This window comes from Lagopus leucura, unplaced genomic scaffold (genome assembly GCF_019238085.1).
Source record: "Lagopus leucura isolate 7727_CA_CO unplaced genomic scaffold, USGS_WTPT01 Super-Scaffold_100001, whole genome shotgun sequence".
Classification (NCBI taxonomy): Eukaryota; Metazoa; Chordata; class Aves; order Galliformes; family Phasianidae; genus Lagopus; species Lagopus leucura.
Window position 1 is genome coordinate 102,796,594 of NW_024962262.1, and position 26,134 is coordinate 102,822,727.

Here is a 26,134-nt window from a genome sequence, read left to right on the forward strand (position 1 = left end):
GGGCGTCTCCGCTTGCTGACCTGGTGGTCCTGTAATAGGCTGTCATAACCTGGGCTTGATCTGCTGGGGAATAGAGAGAAGTATATAAGCTGTTTCTGGCCCAGTGGGACTTAGTACTGTAAGCAGCAAAAATATGGAGGCATTTAATGAATTTTTGCAGCATTCTGCAAAATTATGCACATTCTGTGGTGAGCACTAATGCCCAAGTCACTGCTCTCTCTAGTCATCCAGCTCCTGGCTTCTCTTTTCTGTGTAGATTTTATATTACCACACTGTACGTTGAGTTAAACTAACCTTTGCTTGTCATCTGCTTTTCATTAGGTAATGAAATTGAAGGAAAAGCAAGAAGGTGTCCTTGCAAAATAGAGCTTGGGAAGAACAAAAGAAGGATAGGAGGTCCCTGCAAAGCAGTCTAGAGCTGAGAGGAGTTTCAGTCACAAGGATCTAGTTAAACAAACTTATTTTTCAGGTGTATGGCAGGAGATACTAGCTTAGCACCTGTGTGTAAATCATGTTTGCTGGACTCTTCTGTAAGTAATATAAACCCAGTGCAATAGGCTGTGTCCCTTATTAGCTTTTCAAAGAGTGCTGAAATACTGTCTAAGGGCCTCCATTAAGGTTCAATAGACAAAAGTTGAAAATGAGGTATATGTGGAGGGCTTTATGGAAAAGTGGCACAGGTGACTTAAAAATAAAAAAAGGTAGTGGGTGTTTTAAGTTATGTCAATGGCATAACAACACTAGGTATGTAGGAATGGAAAGCAAATCACAAGATAGACAAAAAGTCTGAGTTTTCCCTTTTTAAGCCTTTTGAGATATGTTTATAGTTCCTCAAAGGAAAGGAAAAGAACCTCAAAGTCATGACAGACCTGTTTTCAAGAAGATAAACGTAGAGACAATTTTGAAAGCAAGATGGGGTGAACGATGAAATAAATATTTCAGAATTTGATGGGTTCAAGCAGGAAAGGTAAAAATGAAAGTTTTGACAATAGCTTTCAGGTTGTTACCAAAAGGCTAGTAAAATGAGTGTCTACGATAGCAAAGAACAGCCTGGGCAGTAAAATATCCCAAAAAAACTAATTGCAGGAAGACTCTAAAATTGCCTTGAAGGACGTGAAGCCTAGCTACTGCTTGTCTGCAGTTTGCTGCATCCTTTGTTTCATACGAATTTCCATGTCAGGTGCCATTTTGTCAGATTGCCCCTCTGCTGCCATCTTCCACATGGCAACAAAATGTAATGGAATATTGGTGGGAAGGTTCAACGCCTGCTTTACCACCAACTTCCTCTGACATGGAACATGTTGATTATGTGTCAACATAGTAAAATAGCAGGCATTACTTTCAGAGCAGCCTTCCTTTAAAGATTTGCCAGAGATGAAAAGGTTTGGATATAAAAGAGGGACAGAGAGCAACATAGCTCTGCTATAGCTTTTTTTGAATTGCAATTTTTATGTTGTTGGAAGCAGTGGTGCTACGCTTGGTAGTTCACACCAGGGTACAAATGTCCATCAGTATAATGTTGTGCTGTCAGTTTGTAACACGTTGCTGTGTACGCCATTAAGGATGTCAGCTGCTGCCTGCAGACAGGTTAAACCCTTTATATTTTACTTTCTCAGCTTCACTGAGATACCCCCATTATCCTTGCTTTCAGCAGTATATAGCAAAACAAGTCCTTTGTTGTCCTTTAAACTTAGAAGAGAGAAAGTTGTTTCTCATTTGCAATGCGGCCTGTCCCCTGCTCTGTGCTATGTTTGCAGTTGTCAGTGTGCAGCCGTCGCTCAAATATTGGTGAGCTATTAATCATAAGTGGGCTAAAACCAGGACAAGGAGAGGGAACAGTACAGTGCTAACTCAAGTTATGGCAAATAATTTTATGTATTTTAAAAGACTGGCTAAGAACCGTCTCCTCAAACAACAAAAAAATATACATCTGTGCTTTCCATTGTGTCAAATAAATTTGAGAACAAATTTCAAGATTACAAAAATACTATTTTTTTGTGTGTATATTTTTGACTGTTTTCAGATGACATAAATACATTACCTACAATTTTTCACATGGAAAGTATACAGTTGCAATCAGACATTCAATTAAAAATTTTCATATCTCATTTCTGGATGTTCATAAGCCCTATCTTAACAGAGAAAAATATTCCTTGCTTCACAGTCATGCCTTATTCATATGATCATTTTTGGTTGTGTGTATATTTGTGAACAACTGTTTTCAGGGATGAAGCACAGGAAAAATGAAATTTCATCAAAAATCACTGAGAAACACTTTGAGACCTCACAGAGAATTGCAAGCGCTACCATTGAGCTGGGCTGATGTGTTAGTTTCAAAGGAACTAACAAAAGTTCAAATATCCCGCTAGTTTTATAGTTTTGTTGCTCTCCTCCTTATGTTATAATAAAAAATACTAGAAAACGTTTTATTACTTATATACATTAACTATGTTATATATTTTATGGAGGCAACTCCAAAAGTAATACCTGCTATTTTATTATGTTGGCCCACAACATGAGAAGCAGGTATTGGTGGTATGGCTGTAATGGATGAGCATCTCCACCAATATTTTACTACTTTTTTTTTGCCATGCAGAAGATGGCAGCAGAGGGGCAGTTTGTCCAAATGACTTCTGCACTTTGGCCACAACAACCCCAGGCAGCGTTACAGGCTTGGGGATGAGTGGTTGGATGATTGTGAAGAGAAAAGGGACCTTGGGGTGTTGGTTGATGCTCGGCTGAACATGAGCCGACAGTGTGCCCAAGTGGCCAAGAGGGCCAACGGCATCCTGGCCTGCATTAGAAATAGTGTGGCCAGCAGGAGCAGGGAGGTGATCATCCCCCTGTACTCAGCACTGGTGAGGCCGCACCTCGAGTACTGTGTTCAGTTTTGGGCCCCTCACTACAAGAAAGACATTGAGGCCCTGGAGCGTGTTCAGAGAAGGGCAACAAAACTGGTGAGGGGTCTGGAGCACAGGTCTTATGAGGAGCAGCTGAAGGAGCTGGGAATGTTCAGTCTGGAGAAGAGGAGGCTCAGGGGAGACCTCATTGCACTCTACAACTTCCTGAAGGGAGGTTGTGGTGCAAAAGGGTCTGGCCTCTTCTCCCAGGCAAATAGTAGGACCCGAGGAAATGGCAAGAAGTTATACCAGAGGAGGTTTAGGTTGGATATTAGGAGAAACTTTTTCTCTCAGAGGGTGTTCAGGCACTGGAATGGCCTGCCCAGGGAGGTGGTGGAGTCACCATCCCTGGCAGTGTTCAAGAGGCGCCTGGATGAGGAGCTACAAGAGATGGTTTAGTAGCTTTTGGCACTGATAGGAATGGGAGGGTGGTTGGACTAGATGATCTTGCAGGTCGTTTCCAACCTTGTGTTTCTGTGATTCTGTGATTCTGTGATTCTGATGCGGAAGTGTTTGTGAAGCAAAGATGTGTGTCATTGAATTCCTCCATGCAGAAAAAAAGTGTACCCATTGACATTAATCAACACTTGCCGAACGTTTAAGGAAATCGAAGAGAGGATGTGAACACAGCAAGTCAGTGAATGATGTGTTTCAGCAGTGATGATAGTAACAGGTCATCTCTGCTGGTGCACGTTTTTACAAGTGTGGCATGCAAGGCTTCTGTTTATGGGTGATAACAGTGCAGAACAAACGGTGGTGACTATGTTGAGAAATGGTGTTTTGTACCTGAGAATTTGATCTATAAGACAGTGTTACTGTGCTCATCGTATCTGTTGTAGTTTCCATGGAAATAAATAGGAGGCATTATTTTTGGAGTGACCTTCACGAATAAAGCTCCAGACAATTTCCCTCTTCTCAGTGCAGCCCAGGCAAGCCAAAAGGTTGGGCATCCATGGTTTATGTGATACATACTGCCACTGCCCCTTTTAGATCATGGTTCCAGATTTTAAAAAAGACAAAACAGTCATTTAAAAATAAATATCTCTTATGATTCTGTGCATCCATGTCTTTACATACTTTCATGGGCAGATAGGAATTTAGTCAAATTTTAATTAAAATTTTGATTACATTTGCCAATGTAAATGTATTTTAAAATGCCTGAGCAGGTGTAATCAGCTGATTTCATTCTATTCTTTCCTAATCTTCAGAAAGCAATTGAGATTGCTGGATAGCTATGTGCTCAGACAGTAGTGATTTCTTTTTCTTTGCATTCTGAACCAGTGAGTAGCTGCCATCATCAGAAGTAATGGGCAATTCCTGTTGATATTTTTCAATATGAAGAATATAACCAACATTTTACCCATAAGTAATTACAGATGGCAATTGCCAGATTTATTCTGCTGCATTTTTTTAATTGCTTTCTTGACCTTGTCTTTGTTAACCTGGTTCAATCAGTCTGTATGGATTACATTTTTTCCCCTGGCTGTTATCAACAGCCACCATTGGAAAGTATAAACTATTGGAAGTTTTTATGATGTTGCTCTTGGTGAATCTAGCTTTTATGTGACATTTTAGAGTTACTAGTTTTACAGTCTCACCTACTCTTCTCTGTCTTTGTTTTCCTTTGAATTGCTTATCTTTGTTTCTTTGACTTTTTTTGTTGTACATTTTTTCTAACTGTGTCTTCCCTGACACCCTGACGCAAGCTTTCTTGCTTGGCTGCCTGTCAGTGCTTTATTTCTACTAGAAGCTTTTTTTTTTTTTTTTTTTTTTTTTTTTAAGGGTTCTTGCACAAGTGTAAGTGTTGTTTCACTTTTGCTTTAAATCCATTGAACCTGTGAACCTGGATTTATTACTTTTTCCCTACCAACTTTCTTATACATTGTTTGGTCTTTACATTTCATGGCTTACTGCTTTAGCCTATCCTACTGGTGGTCTGATGATGCTCATTCTTATGCAGGTACTGAAAGGTGTGGAAAAGCATGTGGGACATAGTTCAGTCCTAAGATTTTTTGTCCCATTTTCAAATTAACACAAATCTGAACCCATTCTTCAGTGGTCCAGCTTAACAGTTTTATTCTGAATGTTGTTCATATGTGAGCATACTCTGACTGTGACCCAAGTTCCTGATTGCTCCTGCAATACTGTCCTGCAGAGCAAAGCCTGAGCATGTTACTGTCTTATCATGAGCCCAGGCTCTCACTTGTATATTCAAGCCATCTCTTACTGTAGACACTTTCTTTCCGTACAAGAATGTCATAGAACTTTTAACTACACTTTGATTCTAAGAAATCAATGCATAGAAACTTAACAGCAAAGTTTTGTTACCATTAAGCAAAGCATTCTTTACCAGTAGCGCTGGGGTAGCATTGTGAGAACTCTCCAAGAATACTCCACCAGTTGATCACTCATGAACAGGTCATAGTTTCACATTAATTACATAGTAATTACAATCCCAAATTCGTTATCGTATCCACTTCCAATGACTGTCCAACAGACATAGCCTTATTTGGTGATCTTCAATATCATTCAGTTCCTTCTAGCACGGTGATGGTCCATTGTCAGTCTATTGTTAGTCCTTAAAAGGGGGTCCTTTACTTTTTCCCAACACTCCTTTTGTCCCAAAGGTTGCTGTGGAGTGCAATGACAATTTTAGAAGTCTCTGTACACATAGATAAGGAAGACAAAGGGGAACGTCTTGATGTCTGTCACATTTTAGGCTAATTCTGCCTGGTATATGTGGATCCTGGCTTTAATTACTTCTTCAAATTAACACCCCCTCTTCCCCTTTTCAGTGAGCTTGGAAATTTTTCGCAAAAGCTCATATTGCTCATACTTAATCACAGCAGGCAATGCCCAAACCTTTTGGGTTAATTTCTTAAGTTTATACCAAAATGAACTTTACAATTAGTTATATCAGAATTGTCACTAATGACACTAATAATGGATGAATTAACACTTAACAACATTTGCCCTGAGGTCTGTTTATGGGAACTGCTGAGTCACAGCCTGAACCTCTGACTGATCACCTGAGGCGAGCAGTGAGTCAGCCAGAGGAGCACAGGTAAAGGCAATTCACCTGTGCTACTGGAAGGGGTGGAGCCTGGCTGCACCTCTCCTAGATCCCATTTAAGAGCTGGCTACCAGTGGGGAAAGATCTCTTCTGGAGATCTGCTCTGCTGGAGTTTTGTAAGTGAGCCTAGGATACAGGTAAGCTTTCTATCTGTTCTCTTCTGTTATCGTAGTCTGCTTTGCCTTACTCTCTTGTTTGTTTGTATTGTAATTGTAACACCTTAATGTTCGTTGATTGTAGAATCTGATTCAGTTCATTCTGGGTTTTATTATACTTTTGAGTTTATCTACTGAAATCCTAGCCTTTCTAGGGTTCAGAGATTCATAATACCAAAATAAGGCTCGCTAATCTTTGTTGCAAAGTTTCAAAAAACAAATGGGATAGGTTTTTCAAGCACAACTACAAATGGCATTTGCAATCTATATTCTTTTACACTATTTTAACATAAATGCTTCAAATTCAGGAATTGGTAAAATGCTTCTTTTACATATTGCTCACATAAAGTTAAGTCATGAGTCCTTGAAATGGTAAGATCTAGTATGCATGTATAAAAAAACCAAAACAAAACAAAAAAAACAGGTAAGGTAAAGTAATCGACCTGCACATTACTTCTGGTTTAGTCACATTATAATATATGACATTCCCTAGGCACCGACCATCTACACATTTCACATATCTTGCATAGGGTTTGCCAGTTAATCTATTTTCTGATGTGATTATGGCTTCAGGATGGTACATGGATTTGGGATGGGGTTACTTCTTGCACATAGGCAGGCATGTCCAACCCGCTGTTCGTGAACAGCGTGCAGCTCAGCATGGCTCAACCCCTACCCACGCTGTAAAGGTGGCAGCTTTTCTTCACTGAGTGGCCCTGGGCGTGCACCCATTGCTCAGCAACAACCAAACCTTCATTGTGTTATTAATGCTGTGCTGAAAGCAGGGCATGGAGAAGACAGTGCTGGCTCAAGTGACAGCAAGTATTTCTATGCACTTTGAAATACTGGCTAACCACAGTGCTCTGAATAGTGAAGAATACACAGCCATGCTTTCTGATTTGATAAAGGAATTTGAAAATAGAATCATAGAATGGTTTGAGTTGGAAGGGACCTATAAAGGTTATCTAGTCCAACTCTCCTGCACTGAACAGGGGCATGCACTGCTTGATCAGGTTACTCAGAACCTGGTCCAGCCAGACCTTGAGTGTCCCTATGGACAGGGCATCCACCACATCTCTGGGCAGCCTGTGCCGGTGCCTCACCACTCCCACTGTAAAAGACTTTTTCCTGATCTCAAACCTAAATCTCCTCTCTTCAAGTTAGAAACCATTTCCCCTTGTCCCATCACAACAGACCTTGCTAAAGAGTCTGTCCCCTTCCTTATTATATAGCCCCTCTTTAGGTACTGAATATCTGCTATCAAGTCTCCCTGAAGCCTTCTCTTCTCCAGGCTGAACAGCCCCAGTTCTCCCAGCTTATCCTCACAGGAGAGGTGTTTCATCCCTTGGATGGTTTTTGTCGCCCTCCTCCAGATGTGCTCCAATGGGTCTACGTCTCCTAGGACTCCACATCTGGATGCAGTGCTTCAGGTGAAGTTTCCCCAGTGCAGAGTAGAGAAGGCAGGATCATCTCCCTCCCCCTGCCGGCCACACTTCTTTTGATGCAGTCTAGGATATTCCCATTGGTTCTTAAGCACAATTGTTGAAGTCCAATGAACATGAGAGCCCCTATTTTAATGTGAACACAATTTAGATAGCAAAGAGTTGAGATTGCCAATAGAAATGGAACAAAATGTGTGATAAACTGCCACAGCCAATTTCTGTCTCCCTGTTGAGAAATGTATGCCAACCACTTACTCTGCAATTATGAAAACGTTGTGAAAAATATGTTGGGTTTTGGTGTTATAAACAGCCTTGGTGCCTGGTCTTTTGGTTCATACGTGGATAGAAATAGCACTGTTAGAGGTACCTGGAAGTGCTGGGGGGGTGGGCGGGGAGGAGCTGAGATGAAGAGCATGTTTGAGAAAACAGGCACTTATGGAAGGACTTATTTTACTGAGGTGGGGAACACAGGTGGAGAGGGAAGAGAGAACAGCAATGGGAATGTAGGGAAACAAAACACAGTTTCTGGGCAGGGGGTTATGTTTTAGCAAGGCTTTCCACAGGTTTGTAACATTAACTAGTCTCCATTCTTCTGCAGAGAGTAGAGTTAATTGACTTTTTTTTTTTTTTTTTTTTTTTTTTCCCCTCCATTTTCAGCCCCACAGCTACCTGCTGGACTCACCTTCCTGTCTCCCATTCGATTACTTGCCATCAGTCTCGAGTCTATCAAGCTCAGAGCTCCAATTTTACCCCCAGGAACTGTTCTTGCACAAGAGTACAACACTGTGTGCTGTATCCCTTGGAAGTATTGTTCAGGGTTAAACTCTGACATCAAGCAGCAGCTCTGATGGCTGAGAAGGAACAGTTACACCATCTCCTTATGTCTGAGTAAGATTCTGTGTGTTCTAATAAAATCTGCAACTAGACCTTGAATTTGACTCTGAAATGCTTCATGCGTTTGGAGATGTTTCAGCAGCAATAAGCTCGTGAAGCTACACTGTAACTTCTTTTTCTACTGATTCTAGATCCCTTTTTATTTATTTATTTTTCATTGTGGATGGTTTAAAGCAATCCCAGAAAATGTGGCTTTTTTTTTTTTTCCTAACCCCTCCCTCCCGTGAAATTGTGCATCGGTTGTAGCTTGGATGGGGATGGACAGGAGTAAGATTACTCTGACTGAAATCTTGGCATGAAATTTGAAAACCTACCTAAGTTTCAGTAACCATTCAGGTATACTTAAGTGCAGCAGCAGAGCCCAGGCTGAAGACAAAGAAAAGAGCTGAGAGGATGTTGCTCCCTCTGAACAGAAAACAGAAATGGAATAGTGAAAGTCTTCTGAGATATGTGGTTCTTGTTCTCTTCTGAGAACCAGTACCATCAACAGTCCATGGAGCTGGAGCACTCTTTAACTCCCAGTGCACTACATAATGCTATGATGTGGGATACTGATAACAAAATCATAAAACCATGACACTGGTGCAGGATTTTTTCATTCTCCTGAGCTAGGAGAAGATTTCTTGTGAGCTAACAGATCTGAAGAAAAAGTTGTGTGTGTTGCTGCAAAGCCTGTGGTGATGGAGAGGTGTAAAAGATCCATGAGTTTGTTTCAAGGAGTGATGGCCTACAGGTTAGAGGACAGGCATGGTCTTGGGCTGCAGGAAATGATTAGTGGATTGGTATCATGAAAAGTAATTAACACACTAAACAAATACATTTTTAGTGCTATTTAAACATCACAGTTGTGAAATAGCGCCTTCACTAGGCTTTCTGCCCAATAGGCATGTTCCAATCAGTGTGCATACTGCAGTCATTATGCTAAGAGAAATGTCTACAGAAGTTCCATGTGTGGCTCATTGCTTCCTCCTTGAGATAGAAGATCATATAGAACAGCAAGGTCCAGACGAGCAAAATTATGCCTGTGTAAATAAATGAACAAATAGATAAGTAGTTTGTTATCACTGCTGGGGACATAAACTTGCCAATCTACTATGTCTTTACCTCCATACTGCAATACCAAACAGAGCGTGCACGTGTGGCTGCTGCTGAACCTGGGAGTTTCATGCTGAATGAGGTCTCTCTAAGCTTATAATTAATATCAATCTCTCCAAAAACTTCTGTTCTGTAGTGAATGTTGCTGTCTCTTTACCCTTCTATTTGTCCAGGCTTGTGTACTTATCGCAACTTAAAAACACCTCCCAGTAAGTGATTCTCTTTTCCTGTGACCCATTCTCCTGCCAGCTCCCAAAGCCCCTTGGTACTGATGGTGTTCCTCTAGACGAAAGTGGGATACTTTATGTAGGCTTTCTTCTCCTGCACTCAGACTAACACCAAAGACTAAACACAGACTAAAACAAAAGTAGAACTGGAAGGCCACACTGATTTCCAGCAGATAGTAGCACGTTATCAGTCAGGTCTGAGGCAGAAGAAGCACATTTTATCTTTACTGGAACCACCTAAAGTGATATTCTGGCCCAGCAGCTCTCCAAAACGCTACACTTATAGTACTATGCAGGTCACAGTGAAGGAAAGGAAAAGTAGGACATGTGAGAAAGAGACATTCTTCCACAAAATGATTTGTGCATTCCTCAGCACACCCACCCTAGTTCCTTCCAAGTTTTAGAGAGGGTTTCAAGCAGAATTGAAGTATGTCTCAAAGCTATCTGAGTTGAGGGAGCTCAAACTCAGTCAGCAGTGGAAAGGGAAATACATCACCTATGATGACAGGCTTCTGAAATCCAACAGATATACATAGTTTGGGGATAGAAGCATGAAGAGCTGTACCTAGGGAACGTTCAAGCAGACAAGAAGCTTCAACACACTTCTTTCCATAGATAATTTTTCAGAAAAGAAAGGATATATTTCATTTATTTACCGCTAGGAACTAAATTAACAAATTATCAAACCAAAGCCAACAGATGACACGATCACATATGTTATCTCACAGCTTTATGTCATACCTTTAATGAAAAAACTGTATCTTCACCCTGCTCCTCTTTTGGATCAGAACAAGTGTTGAGGGCAAAAGCTGCTGGAGACCAGATCCAGATACCGCAGTTGCTTGCCACAGCTGCACATCTGATTCAAAACTGGGCCAAATCCAAGTCCTGATCAGACTCAGTGGCTTCTTTCAGAAACAAGGGTATGAAATTTAGTTTCTTGGAGTGACCACATTGCATATACATGAACAAGTGGTCACATAATACCTTCCCACAGAAACAACTCTCCATGTTTCATTGTTAGTGCTGTCTGAAATTGCACAGAGCTCAACAGCCTTGAATTCAGTTTAGCTACATCTCTGACCTGTGAAATGGAATGCACTTTATTTCCCTCTTGTGAAAGGAAGGGTGCATGGAACAAAAAGTAGAAAAATGGAAAACCACCACAATCATCAAGCAAGCAAGGGGGCAGTCAGGTAAGTTTCCCCATATCCATGTTATAAACTTAGGGTTACTCTGATCTCAGCCCGTATTCCTCCTTGTCCTCACATGCTCTTCATTCACAGTAGAGGAATGCGGTAAAGCCTTCTCAGAGAGGGAGAGCTGAAGAAGGGTTGCATTGGTTAGACTGTCCCACCAGGTGGCACTGGAACAGTAACACAAATCTCGCTGGCCCTGCAGAGCTTTGCCTTAGCATTGCATCATCATTGCATCATCACTCTGCTTTTATCCTCAAGGTAAGATTTATCACTAAGATTGTAAATGTGCTGACACTTTCCATGTATCTTAGCAGCACCCCATAGCCAAGAAGGCCAAGCAAGCTATTTGGAGCTTGTATTTCTTTTTCCTTTCTCTATCCTTGCATGCTATGTTCTTGCAGGCCAGCAGCAGGGCTTATGGAACGCAGAATAATTGTAGACATAGCAGCTTTGGTACCAACTGTCTTACACACCCAGTCAAGATGGGGAAATAAAAATTCCCTCTGGAAATAACTAGCAAAAGCTGAACTGAATGTGTAGCCATTTCCAGCTGGACATCGAATGCACCCTCAGCAAGTTTGCAGATGACACCAAGCTGAGTGGTGCAATTGATACACTGGGGGGAAAGGAAGCCATCCAGAGGGACCTGGACAGGCTGGAGAAGTGAGCACATGTGAACCTAAAGACATTCAACGAGGCCAAATGCAAGGTGCTGCACTTGGGCCGGAGCAACCCCAGGTATTTATACAGACTGGGTAAAGAACCCTGTGAGAGCAGCCCTGTGGAGAAGGACTGATGGGTCCTGACAAACAAGAAGCTGGACATGAGCCAGCAGTATACGCTTGCAGCCCAGAAGGCCAACTGTATCCTGGACTGCATTAAAAAAGGGGCGGCCAGCAGGGAGAGGGATGTGATTGTCCCCTTCTACTCAGTTCTTGTGAGACCCCATCTGGAGTACTGCATCCAGGCCTGGGGCCCCCAGTACAAGAAAGACGCAGAGCTCTTAGAACAAGTCCAGAGGAGGACCACTGAGATGATCAGAGGGCTGGAGCACCTCTGCTATGAAGAAAAGTTGAGGGAAATGGGCTTGGTTAGCTTAGAGAAGAGAAGGCTCTGGGGGACCTTACTGTGGTATTGAAAATACTTGAAGGGAGTATATAAACAGGAGAGGGAACGGCTGTATATACAAGTGTGGATAGTGAAAGGAAAAGGGAGAATGATTTTAAACTGAGAGAGGGGAGGTTTAGGTTAAATAGTAGGAGGAAGTTTTTTACTCAGAGGGTGGTGAAGCACTGGAACAGGTTGCCCAAGGAGGTTGTGGATGCCACATCCTTGGATGCATTCAAGGTCAGGCTGGATTGGCTCTGGGCAGCCTGGTCTAATGGTTGGTGGCTGTCCATGGCGGGGGGGGGGGGGGGGTTGAAACTAGATGATCATTATGGTCCTTCTCAACCCAGACCATTCTATGATTCTATGACACTGCTGTGAGTTCCCAACTCCATCAATGAAAGACACTGGAGAATTTTTAGTGCCAGGCACTCAGCACTGTAGCTTTAGGGTTCAACCGTGTGCAAGAGTCTCCTCATGACACAGATGGCAAAACAGTCAGATGGAGAAAGGCACTTTCTCTTTCCCTCCAGGTGCCTGCATCATCTAATTATTACATGCTAGGGCACTGAAGTCAGCATTGGCACATTTGAAGGATGACAGGTAGACAGCACTTCCCAGAGGGCTTGCAGAGTCTCCTTCCCTGGATATATTCAAGATCTGTCTGGATATCTACCTACGTAGATGATCTCTGGAGGTCCCTTCCAACCCCTACAATTTCGTGATTCTGTGTGATTCTCTGATGACTTTTTGCTCTTCTGAAGAAATATTTGAGTGTCTACTGCTGCATTGCCTGAGGTGGAGGAGATCCATGAGTTTGTTTCAGGGGGTGGCCTACAGGTTAGAGGACGGGCATCATCTTGGGCTGCAGGAAATACTGATCGCAATGCTATAGCTGAGTTCTGAGGAACAAAAAACTGCAAAAGTGAGGAGTTGGCTTATTAGGAGATCACATCCTAGAAACAAGTCACCCAGTTTCAGAAAATATTGGAAAATATTGTTTTGCAGCAGAGAATTTGCTCTATCAAAATTTGTTATTGTTCTCCTTTATCTGTTGTCATTTCCATGGAAATAAATAGGAGGTAATATTTTTGGAGCAACCTATTTATATGCAGCCCTAGACAATTTCTGTTCACTATATGTGGCCCAGGGAAGCGAAAAGTTTGATACCCATGTACTCACAGGCCTTGGACAAGTCTTCAAACAATGAACTGTGAAACAAGCATTGCAAGTGGCACTCTAAAAGGCCTGGCCATCAGTATTTCTCATCCATCCAGCACTAGACTTGGAGGACTCATTGAGAGAAGGCCTGCAATAAGCAAGAAGCTGTTCCTTACCTCGAGAGACAACTGAGTCTGTAGACCAATGCAAAACTCCAGCATTTCATTGTCTGGCAAAGGTACTACTTTGTCTGTGATAGTCTGCATGGCTGGCTGGCCTTATCTCTGTCTTTTTTGTGTGTGACTCTCTGAAATATATATATGTTCAGCCTTACTAATGTCCAAGCCTGCAAATGAGAACATGCATAGGACTGGGGTGGAGAAACTTCCTAGCTTTTTGAGTGCATCCATCTGGACTTCAGTGGCAAGGAATGAAAAGTCCCAAAGTTCCCAAAGTCCTGCCTGGAGTCTGCAATATTTGACAGGCAGGGAGAAGTAAGGCACGGATGCAGTAATTCTGCTATTTACAGGTAGTCATTTCCATACCCCACAAAGTGGGTAGGTAATGCAGGGCTAAATTTACCTGTGCTGGACTAATGCAAAGTCTCAGTGAAGGGCTAGAACAAGTAGGGGCAAAATCAGGAAGTCTGAGCTGGAGTTTGGAAGGAATGACTAAGAATGGCTAGACACAAAAGTGAAGAAAAGATAAAGAGCAAAGGAAGATGAATAGTGCTCTTTGAAGAGTACAGATAAAGGCAACAGAAAAATGTTGCGGAGACTAATGGGAAGAAAAAAGAAAATAAAATAACCAAGAAGTTGTTTTCAGCATATGCAAAGCTTGATGTAAATGTAGAATACGCAGCTTTCCTGCTGTTTTCTGGATGTGCTCCAGTGGCTCTAAACTGGATCCTTTATCCTATAGCTTGTTCTTTCAAAGGGTCCTGCTTTGGGACAACATGAGAAGCAGCACCGTGGTACTACTCTGGTTATTCCACTGTGCTCCCTATAGCAGAGGCAGATGAGCACACAAACACTCTGAATAAGCTGCATCCTCTGTCAGTTTCTCTGATGACTTCATCCAGCCAGGGTTGCTAGTGCCCATTCAAGTTGGAGAACGCTGCGCACCAGAGAACTGATCATACAGGCTGACTATTTTAAGATCCATTTTAAAATGAAATGAGAATTTTCCACATCCTGAGTTAAGACCAAAAACCACCTAACTTCTCACCACTTTCAACATCTGATTGTCTTCTCTGTATCCTTACTCAATTTGTCTTTGGATACATTGAGAGTATTCACAGCATGTAGAATCAAATCAAATATTCCAAACTGAAAGGGTCTCTCAGACATAATGAGCTCAGCCAGCAATGGATGTGACCATCTCACCAACATCCCATCACCCTACAGTTTTCATGGAGATACACTTAAGTGCCCTTGGCAGAGGAACCAGGGACAGAGGAAAACTGGGGGTGAGTTGCTGGCAATCTCACCTACAACTAGGTCTTCTGACCAAACTGCAGTTCCATGTATTCTACTCAGCCAACAATGTTGCAGATGGAAAGAGAGAGGTTTCCACAGTCTGTGGCAGGCACTTCTTACAGAATATGGGACACAAAAGGAGTTATTGCTACAATTAAAGAAAAGGAGAAAGAGGAATTCTTACCGATAGCTGCACTTGGTCCTGCTGGGAACAGGCCCACAAGAGGAGAAATCTTTCATACAACGTGTCTGGAGGCAGATTCCAAACAAAAAAAAAACCATAATGCATTATCCAGTTGAGTTCCTCACCAATAAAGCATACCATTAGTATATTAGTACAGCTGTACTATACAGTATACACAGGAAGAATGACACACCTTTCAGTCTGAAATCTGCATACAATGCTCCTCATAGTGTTGTGCCTTATAGTTCATGCTCTAGATCTTCTAAATGGCATACAGCAATGCTAATAATTATCAGAAGGGACTGTGAATTAACAATGGAGTTTCAGTATCTAGGTCTATGTCATACAGTTTTGTTTAATAACTTATTTGTTTTTAGCCATCCTTCCTTTTCTAATGTGCAAGACTTTCCCAAGCTGGTTTAAGCAGCTCTTGGAGATGCAATTTGGCAGACACCATTAACTGTGACTTTCAATACCTAACCTTGGCACTAAAATAAAACATAAAAACAGATGATTACTACAGGTTCAAAGATGACTTATTAACTGTGAACAGTTTGACCTTTCTTAGCAGCACAGACAAAGATGTGGTTTTTAGACAGTAGTCAGATGGCAAGAGGCTCATCCAAAGCAAAGATGCTCTCTCTGGTGTTCTACAAATCTCTGCCATGCAGTTCCTTTTGAATTTGTTATCTTCTTTAAATTGTATTTGATTGTATAGTCTTCTATTTATTAGTAGTAACTTTAACTTAGCAATATTATAGTTAAAAGATACGAAACTAGTGAATATGTTCAGAAAACTTTTATGGATTTTATTAGCAGGGCAGTAATTGATAAGACAAAAACTTCTAATGTCTTTCTTCTTAGTAAAGGCTGTAGCCTTTGCAGATTTTCTCTCTTCTATTTTCTGCTGGTGTTACAGGACACAGTGTTCCCCGGCTAGATGTCTGTTCTCAGCTGAGTACTCTAAGGCTCCAACTTTCAGCAGAAATCTATGGGAGAAGCAAAAGCACCCTGGACAAGCATTCCTGAGAATAGTTTTAATTTAAGGCAGTTCCCAAGATAATCAGCTATTTCAAGTGATTCCTGAATTCAAGAAATAACCTAATCAAGAGTTGTCTGTTTTGTGTGGGGCTTATGATACATTCCTAGACAGCTTTAAGGACCTTAAGGAAACATGGCATGAGCACTACAGCCACAGTGCTAGTAGCTGATGTTGTTTAGCCACAGGAGAGACTGCACCAAAGTCACCACTGCACAATCTTACTGGAATAATCCTCAGTGCATTGTCTACTTCATTTCTTATTCACCTTTTATTTAAAAGGGAGTAGAAAAAGTGATTAGCATCTGTTTTCTGTCCCTTCTGCAAAGAGGTCCTTAGTATCAGGGCAGAGGTGCTGAAGTGACAGCAGCTCTCATGTATGGCAGAAGTCTGAAAGTACAGGATTGGCAAATGAATTAATATGGATTATGTTCTGGGAAAAGAAAAAGAATTTATAAAAAAAAAAAAAAAAAAAAAAAAAAAAAAAAAGGAGGACTGGGGCTTAGTAAAGAAAGGGAAAAAGACAGTAAATTCCATCTGCAAAGTAAATCTGCAAAGTAAATCTACTTATAGTGCCTAACCATACCTATTCTTAATAGCCCAGTTCAAGGATCTATCTTGCTAAGAGAAAAACGCTAAAAGAAAAAAAAGAATATACCACATGGTTTCCCTCTTGGAAGTCTCATTTTCCTTCTGCTGTTAATAATATTTTGCCTGTGATTTCTTCTTTTCCATTCACTATGGCACTTAGTGCCATAAGCCATTCAGAAGCATTATTATGCATTATTATGCCATTCTCACAGACGCAGCCACCTCAGCCATACTGTCATCTACATTCAATTCAAGGTTGTTTTTTGGCACACGATATGGAAATTGCTAGTGGACTACAAAGTCATAGGTTGGAAGAACTCAGCTGACCTGATATCAACTGGAAAATTCATGGAACAGAATCAAAGCACAGAGAAACCAACATTAAAATGCAGTTATTTGCACATTCACACAAGAATATTCCTCACACTTCCTTAATAAATAATCTGTCTTATTGTACTGCAGAGCAGCTTGAACCACTGTTCCATAGTAATACATATCACACATAACACAGATAGTTCCCAGAACACATCTCCATTCTTTTGTCCTTCATGCATGCCTAGGTCCTTCCAATTGGCACAGATCTGCCCTAACTGAGTGAGTGACAACGTTAAAGCCTCATAGAAGGGTACCAGCTCTCTATTTAGAAATTCCTGACTTTATCAATACTTCTGCTTGCTCAAGAAGAAAACAGGGCTGCCATGGCTCCAGACTGTCTGGTGTACTGAGTTTAAACAACTAAGGCTACTAGTAGAACCTGGCCATGGAGAATCCCAAGGCCATATGGAGGCATCTCACAGCATGACAAAATAGCTTTTTTTTTTTTTTTTTGGTGCCAAAAGTGGTATTAAAAGCTTCAGAATTTTAGAGAAAGATCAGCCTGACAATGGACTGGACACAGAGGACAACATGTATCTCTTAATCTCTGCTTTTAAAGGTCTGTAAAGTCTGTGCTATCTGGTCCTCACCAACACACCAGCACTGCCTGGGAGGATTGTGGCTAGACTAAGAAGAGATGTAGGATAAAGCATCCATTGCAGATAAATTATAAGACTGTGGTAAGCTGTGTTTCCTGTGCCTTCCCTTTTCTAAGTGGTCATATTAGCTGTGTGTGAGGACAGGAATTTTACCACTCCTGCTTAGAGCACAGCTTGCCAACAGCATCCAGCTGCATCAGTTCTCTCTCGTTAATGGACATTGCCCCCACTGAGAAAAAAAGTTAACCATCTTTGTGGCTCCCAGAAGCCAACTGTTCATGGTTTAGCTACAGAAAGCTCTTCAGAAAAAGAAGGCCAAAATTATGGAAAGCAATTCCTAAGGAATCACTTTGGGAGCAGGCAGACTTGAGAGGGATGAGCTGTTTAGCATTGTTGTGATAATACACCTCAACTGCATCTCTAGGCAGTTCCTGTGATTTATGGGAATGTTGCAAGGTAGACACTTGCTAAAATATAACAGGACAGTGATTACTCTAAAGAAAAGGATAATTCAGATTCTCTCATTTGGTGACAATGACAAGAGTGCTCATCAGGACCCTGAGAAGAATTCCTGGTAGAGTGCACAGTGAGCTGATGAGCGCTGCAAACCTTCCTAGAATAAGAGAACTTTTATCACATTCCCCACTCTCATCTCTTCCCCAGAATTTTCAGTCTGTTACTACCAGTTTCCATTGTTCTTTATTTAAATGTCAACTATGTAGATTTCCAAGAAAGAGAGAGGGGAATAAGCAAGGATAATCATTTATAGATAGCTTTGTTTTCTGAAATAGCCTCAGCTCTGAATTTAAAAAGATGATTTAACCAGCTCTAATCAGGTTGTTTTGGCACAGAGGAAAAGCAGACTCAGGCAGCAGTGGAACCACAAAAATAGCATTTTGTTTTCACGAGCAGCCCAAGAGTTTTATTTGGTGCCTTAACTATAGGTGAGGTTTTTTGAAGTTCAAAAACATGTACATGAAAAGAATCAAGACTAAACAGAAAGGGAGGAGAGTTTCCCTTTTCTACACATAGGAAAATTAATCATGGTAAACAATAACTGGCTCTGAAGAAGAGCAGACGAAGAGAGAAACAACTGTGCAAAAAATACTGAGTTCAGGGAGAGTTAAGTGCAGGATTAGACTTTTTTACTTGACTATGATGTCCATTTACCTTCCTCCATGTAGAAACATGTCAGATAGATGACAGCCTGGGTAGAGTTATTAGAATCACAAAAGGGTAACCATTAGTGAATTCTGATGCTACTGCCTTTGTGATGCTATATGATGCCTAGGTGTCCTTGTTTGAGGTATGACAAAAACACCATTTATCATTATAAGTTTCCTCTTAATGGGTAATATAGAAAGTTTATTAAAAAATGAAATACCTTCATCTTCTCAAAAAAAATAAAAAAATAAAAAAAAAATAAAAAAATTTTAAAAAATCCAGCTGGTTGAGAAGGTTGAATACTATTTATCCTACTTACTCTGTTTTCCCAATGTTAATGTAGCTACATTAGAATCTAAAAACCAGGGCAAGCAATGCCTATCCACAATTGGAAAGACTGGAAAACAAACTAGGCAATGGATTTGTGCAATTTTGAGACACTTGATCTGAACATGTCAGAAAATATCAGGCTGTATTCGTAAGAATAAAACGTGTCAACTAAGCTTTCAAAGGCATATGTGTTTTTTATTGAAACTGTGGGTTTTGGACTCCAACGAGAGATGTTTTTAGTACAGGTTACTGAAATAGGTACTTCTGTAAAACAGATTTTTGTACCAGCTGAGCATTCTGTATATCTTGATGAATCTTATATCTGCATGTTGCTTGAGATAAAAGAAGCTTGAAGATGCCCTTGCTAATAGCATCATTCACACGGAGACTTGTGAGATACACTTGCTCTCATATTGTTGTGCAAAAGCTTGCAAATTCCTTTCCAGAAGGTCTTTACATTCTCACTGAAATAGTTTTAGTTATAATGGTATACTGAAAACCTGAACTTAACAAACTTTGAACTTATTGTGCAGGCCTAATAGGTAATATACAAGGGGAACACATATTAGGCGGACCAAAAAGTCTGTAACCTCCAAATACTTCAGTAAGGAAAGGAAGAGGGACAATGCATCAGAAAGAGGGATAAAAAAGAGGCAGTGCCTTCTGAGGTGCTAAGGGACCCCACAGGGCTGTGTCCCCGTGGACTTTTCCTTTATTTTAATAAAGCAAGCAAAAGACTGTCCTCTGTCTCTTTTTGGGATAAAGATAATTGGGCAAGCCTATTTGAGCAAAATTTTCCCAACTGAAAAGCTCTAACCATGAATCACTAAAACTCATTTTATGAGTCACAGCTTTTGGACTTGCTTTTTTAACTGTCAGGGAGGAGTGTGTTCTACTGCACTGGTGGATATAAGAAAAAAAAAAGGGAGCTAAAAACACAGCTTCAAACAAATGCAACAAATGCAACACTAATTCAGAGCACTATTAATGACTTTCTTAGAAGGTCCTTTTGACATCAGACTGGATCCAGTCTGTACTAATAATCGAAAGACAGCTGTCTTAAAGTGACAGGAAACATTTGTTGATTCTGCATGCAGTAGTTCATATCCCATGAAAGGTGGCCTCCTAAGCAAGGAGTGATAAAGGTATTTTATTTTCAAATATGGACAACTAGAATGTTTGTTTTAGAAATGCTTTCTTTGGTCTGCTTGAAGAACTAAATCCAAACTCTAGGAGACACCAAGCAGGAACTGTACTCTCTCTGGCTTTAGCTAGCTTTGCAATTAATAACTTGGGAAGGCCTTTGGGAGTGGCACAAATGGAACTCAGCGAGCATTAGCCATCACTGTGAAATCAGCTGCACCATGTTGTTGCCTTGTCTGGCACTATATTAGCAGGGCTGAAGTCTCTTTTCTCCTGTCATCCGCTTTTTCCATCTTTTTGTCATGGTCTTTTGCCAGTGGAGATTGAACCCATGCAGACTGAACCCTGGTCTCACCCTGCAGCTTGTTCAGATTGCCTTTCAAAAGGCACTGCTGCACTACTCTATGTGGCTACTGTCTCCATCATAAAGAAGGAGAAATCTCAGCTACACATGCTGCTAAGGACTAGGACATTTGCTCGCCCAGGAAAGCAGATTGCAGATGATTGGTCCACTTGATCTTCCTGATGCAAGACAAGAATGTTCCAAGAAACATTCTTCAAATTCCAAGCATTTGTCTGTAGCCCCTATGATAATATTCAAGCATTGGACTGTCTGTGATAGGCAGGTCTCGGGGATGCAATTATCGGAGCAGAATGTGTTCAATGCATGCTTTCTTTCAGCTAAACACACACTCTGCATGCAGCTGTCCAGATACTGCAATACACTACTTAGGGAGTGTGCCTGTGCTGACACCCAAGCAGGCATATTCATGTTTTCTAAAAGGAAAGGAGAGAATAGAAAGGGATGCAATATGTTTATCATGTATGTATGGTAAGAAAGCAGGACTCCAGAAACTTTATTTGTACAAGTGAATATTTGTAGTAAAAGAGGAACTGGTGAAAACCTTACTGCCCTGTCACTGCATACACACACAGGCAACTATTGCTTTGGAACAGTATTTCCTAATTTTTGACCAGTGTTAATCCAGTGCCTCCAGTGCCTGCAACACTACTGACTCAACAGTGGTTTTCATCAGTGAGTCAGGTGTGCTGGAGCTAGCTTTGTGCATGCTCTGTGTACTAGGCCCCATGGCCATTCTTCCAGAGCAAATGAGCAACTGTGAAGAAAGACAATGAATCTAAAGTAGCTAACATGCTACAGCATAAACAACTGCTTTTATATTTTGGAAAGGAAAGAAGGAAAGGAGAGAGAAAGGAGAAAGGGAAAGGGAAGGAGAAACTCCCAAGTGGAGCAGCAGTTTGATATAGGAGTTTATCAACATGCAAGCAAAATATCTGAAGCAGACCAGGACTACCAATGAGCTGGGCTGCTGTGCATGCCTCAGACTAGCTTTGTAATTGATCAGAATGTGGAGGCCTGGTAAGTGTATAAATTGCAACTTGAAGTATATTGACTTGACAGCTTTGCCCAGTGTTTGGAGCAGGAGAGCTGTTACTGACTCTTTGGCCAAAACTGTCATGGCTTATTGCATGGAGCTGAGTCCCCTGTGCCTCTGTTTCCCCATCAACTCATGGGTAAAGAGTCAGATCATTCACATTCTGCTTATGGTTTGCAATGCAGTAGTTGAAAAAGTGAAGTAAAAAACTCCCTCAATTCCTCTTCCTGGTCTTTTCCCGGCCCACTGCAGAGGCCCACAGCACAGTTGATTATTGATCTTTACTCCTTAAATACTAGGAGCATGGTGCCAATTTGGCTGCCAGCTATCTTCTAGGCCATGGGAAGAAGGCAGGGAACTGACAGCAGATCTCTGAATTTCCATCCTCCCTTCTCTGATTCATCTCAAATTTTAGCATCCAAATAACCTTTCCCTTTCCCACAGAAAGAGTAGATTCTTTGCATCTCCCCACTGTGTCCCTTTCTTGTTACTCAGGCTGGGAAGATGCTAAGCATTGATAGGTAGCTGATCTTCGGGACTGTGAAGGCATCTGATGCAAGAGCAGACTCCTGGGGGAGTCTCTTCTATATCACCAATGAAATGGAGAAAGGGAGAACATTTTCACTTTTGAGCTGATAAGAAACAATGAGAAGAAGAAGAAGATGAAGAAAGACCTGAAGGGAGTTTTGACAGGTAGCTGGAAGGGAGACCTTCTCAGGACTCTTAGGAGAACCTGCTCTTAGAATGAGAGCAGGTTCCTGGTGCAGCTCATCATTTTAGACTGTCTGATGTAAAATCTCAAGGCATTGATACGATTAGTGAAGTGATATAAGCGGAGGATTCTGATTCCTGGGAGGGAAGAAGCTAGATCTTCAGACTTTCTTAGTACTTTCAAAATGCTTTAGCTCATGCAGCAACTTTTTTTTTCCATTAAAAAAATTGTCATACATAGTTGTGATAAAGCTGGAAATGTGAGGTCTCCTTTGAAATGTATAATTTCTTATTGTTGGAGTTCCAGAAGAGCCTACATTGCCTTTTACAGCAGGATATGGAAGAAGTGAGCAGGTCCATGGTAAAATTGTTTCAGTCATTCTGTTACAGACCATAAATGAAATACACTGTGATTTTTAGCTATTGAATGCTGTTCACACATGAGGGATTCTCAAGATTAGAAAGATTAATTTAATCAGCAGAGCTGCTAATAATAGGCAGTTCTTACAAGGAGTATCTCACTAGATCAAGTACTTGAGACCTCATGCAGGCCATTATTGTTAGGGCTGACTGACATCTCTAATCTGCAGGGCAACACAGTTCTCATTTTTGGGACAGGGTGTGATAGGAGTCAATATCAAAACAAAGCAGGTACACAGGTTTCTTTTTGTTTTTGTACCTGGACTCAGCAAACATGTAGTACTAGAAGACTCAAAAGATTCCTCAACCTATTTCCTACTGAAAAACGTAAAAAGAACAGCATAGGAATATGTCTGACTATCCACTTCTGAGCTGCTGCATTATGTTACGTACAGGGTTGTTGCTAGCCTGCCTATGCTGCCAGGTCTTGTAGACTTCAGTTTGGTAGGACCTGCTTCCTTTCATGGCAGGAGAGGCCATGCCTTGCTAACGAGCTGTTTTTGTGACCTCCCTGTTACACCTCAGGCAATGAATATGTTCTTATCCAGAGGCTTGCTCATTACTAGTCTCTGAGAGAACAATCTTTGAAAAGGACCTAGGTGTTCTGGTAGACACCAAGCTGAACATGAATCAGCAAAGTGCCTTTTCTGTTAATAAAACTTTATATTTATATTCTTGGTTATATTAGGCAAAGTATTGCCTGTAGGTCAAGAGAGGTGATTTTTCTTTTCTACTCAGCATCAGAGATCATACACAGAGTGCTGAGCCCAGTTCTGGGATTCCAGCACAAGATAGACATGGAGTCAACTAAAAAAGAGTCCAGTGGAGAGCAACAAGGTTGATTAAGAGACTGGAGTACCCTCTCCTACAAGGAGAGGCTGAGAGCTGGAACTGTTCAGCCTGGAGTAGAGGAAGCTCAGGAGAGAACTCATCAATGTCCATAATTACCTGAAGGGAGTGTGCCAAGAGGATAGAGCTAGGCCTTTTCAGTGGTGCCCAGAGCCAGGATAAGAAAAACAAGCACAAAGTGGAACATAAATGTTCTCTCTAAACATCAGGAAACACTTCTTTACTGTGTGACTGACCAAGCACTGGTACAGAAAAGTTGTGGAGTCTTCCTCCTTGGAGACCTTCAAAAGCTACCTGGACGTGGTTCTGGACAATGTGCTCTGGGCGTCTCTTCCTGAGCAAAATAGGATTGGAAGACCTCCAAAAGCCCTTTTCAGCTTTAACCATTCTGTGGTTCTGAAAGCAGATGTGCTGCTCTGAAGGGCTGAAAGAGCATAGAGTGCAGTCACAGTGAATTTAAGTAGAGGCCTTGCCCCTGCCAAAAAGGAAACTTCATTAGCAGCTGGGACAGTTGGTGGGAAGGATGGTGGGAGCAGGAGGGCATACCGGTGCAGAGAACTGACACAGCACAGAACTGATCCCCATGCATGGCAGAGCTGCTCCACTCAACAGCAAGAACAACAGCAGAAAGGATGACTTCCATTCAGATCCACATGCCTGGGACACTGCTTGTGCCACACACTTGTACCTCCCCAGTCACAGCTTCACGCCATTCCCTTGGCATATTTCTTGTCACCAAAGAAGCTGTAGGCCATGATGAGGTCTCTCCTTGATCTCTTCTCCATACTGAGAAAACCAAGGGATTACCACTGCTCCTCATACACCTTCCTGTCTAGATCCATCTTTGTAGTCCTCCTTTGGACACTCTCTTAGCTTTATGTTCTTTTTCTATGATGGCCAGAACTGCACACAGTGCTCGAGTTGGGGCTTCACCACTACAGTGTGAAGCAGGAGAAGCACTTCCCTTGAGCAGCTAGAAACACCATGTTTGATGCACCCTAGGCTGTGGTTGGCCTTCTGGGCTGCCTGGGCACACTGTTGATTCATGTTCAATTTGCTGTCAACCAAGACCCCCAGATTTTTTCAGTGGGGCTGCTCTCCAGCATCTCATTCTCCAGTCTGTACATATAGCTAAGATTGCCTCTTCCCAGGTTGCAGAATCTGGACTTGCTCTTGTTAAACTTCATGTGGTCAGTGATTGCCCAGCTCCCTATTTTTTCTCCATCTTTCTGCAAGGCCTCTCAAGCCTCTATGGAGTCAAAAGCTCCTTCCAATTTAGTATCATCAGCAGATTTGTGCAAAACACCTTCTACTCCTACATTCAAGTAAACTATGGTTAAAAAAACACCTCTTTTCCCCCTTCTTCTTCTCACTTGATTCCTTTCCCATCATACTGCCCACCTCCTGGAGAAGGAAACATAAAATGTCTTCCACATTCACAGACAGATGGGCAAGCAAGTGAATAGTCCACTGTTTGAACGCAGACAGGGATATGGGATATAGTCTAAGGGAAACAGATCCGTTCCAAGTAATACGAAACAAGGAAAAAAAAAAAAAAAAATCTTCCCTGGCACCCATCCCCCATGCATTCAAAAAGTTATTTTGTGTTGATTCTTTGTAGCAGACCTACAGAGCTCTGCTCTTAAGGTTAGAAAGTAACAGGAGTATAACTTCAGGTTGAATTAAAAGCAAAACAAAAATTGGTTCACTTAGTCCACAAAATACCTACTTGAGCTGCACTGTTGCACTCTTTCCCTCATTCTAAACAAAATAAAGTAAAATTCTGCACAAGATAAAAGATTACTTGGGAGAATAGGGTTGGTTTTCACTGTTTTTTCCTTGTGTGTGCGTGCGTGTGTGTGTGGAGGGGAAGGGGGGGAAGAGGGCTGTTTGTTTTAAAATCCTTTCCAGGAGCATGCCACCAAAATTGAAGTGTTATAACTTCTGATTAAAAAACACTAGGAAAACACTATTTCCTCATCTTTTCATAAACGCATTATAACAACCCACGTGTAATACCATGGATTTTTTTGCTTATTATTGCTAATTTTGTTTTACTCCAAAGCACTTTCCGTAGTTTACAATAGGATTTATATCCTTACTACAAAAAGTTCAGTTCAACCCTTTAACTGTCCCCCCAGATCAACTCTATAAAACAGGCAGAAACCTATTTTTTCCACGAGAAGTGTTAGCAGTTCTCTGCTGATGCACCAGCAGCAGAGTTCCCAAAGTCCTGCGCAGGCACGGGAAGGGGAAAGGAACCAGTTGCCTCCGTTGAGAATTTTCTGATCACTTCCTTCGTACGTTCACATCTGCTCTGTTGCACGTGACCAACTTCGAACCCTTTCTTTTACCCTTTTTTTTCCAGCAGGCACTCACTCCCCACTACCCCGCGGGAAAGAGATCGGGAAATAGCATGTCCTGACCTGAGAGAGGGAAGAGCAGCTGCTGTTACACTGAGGCAGTGAGGACCAGCTTCAAATCCTCCTTCTGCTCCAGGACTTCATGCCAAAAGAGCAGATAAAACTGATTACTACATGCCTCTCTTTGGACAGGGAAGCGGATCAGCTTCTCACTCAGCATTGTTACCAGCGAGCCAGA

At 41.6% G+C, this 26,134-nt stretch overlaps 1 protein-coding gene across 1 annotated transcript in view; it reads right to left on the reverse strand.

The window, feature by feature from the left end:
- Nucleotides 1-7,273: 7,273 nt before the first annotated feature.
- Nucleotides 7,274-26,134, reverse strand: part of LOC122177463 — a 20,266-nt gene continuing 1,405 nt past the window's right edge. Inside the window, exons 2-3 of the mRNA XM_042866843.1 lie at nucleotides 14,916-14,980; nucleotides 7,274-9,486 (exon numbers count right to left, since the gene is read on the reverse strand). Of these exons, the coding sequence (XP_042722777.1) occupies nucleotides 9,399-9,486; nucleotides 14,916-14,980 (153 nt within the window). The 3' untranslated portion in view covers nucleotides 7,274-9,398. The remainder of the gene's footprint in view (nucleotides 9,487-14,915; nucleotides 14,981-26,134) is intronic.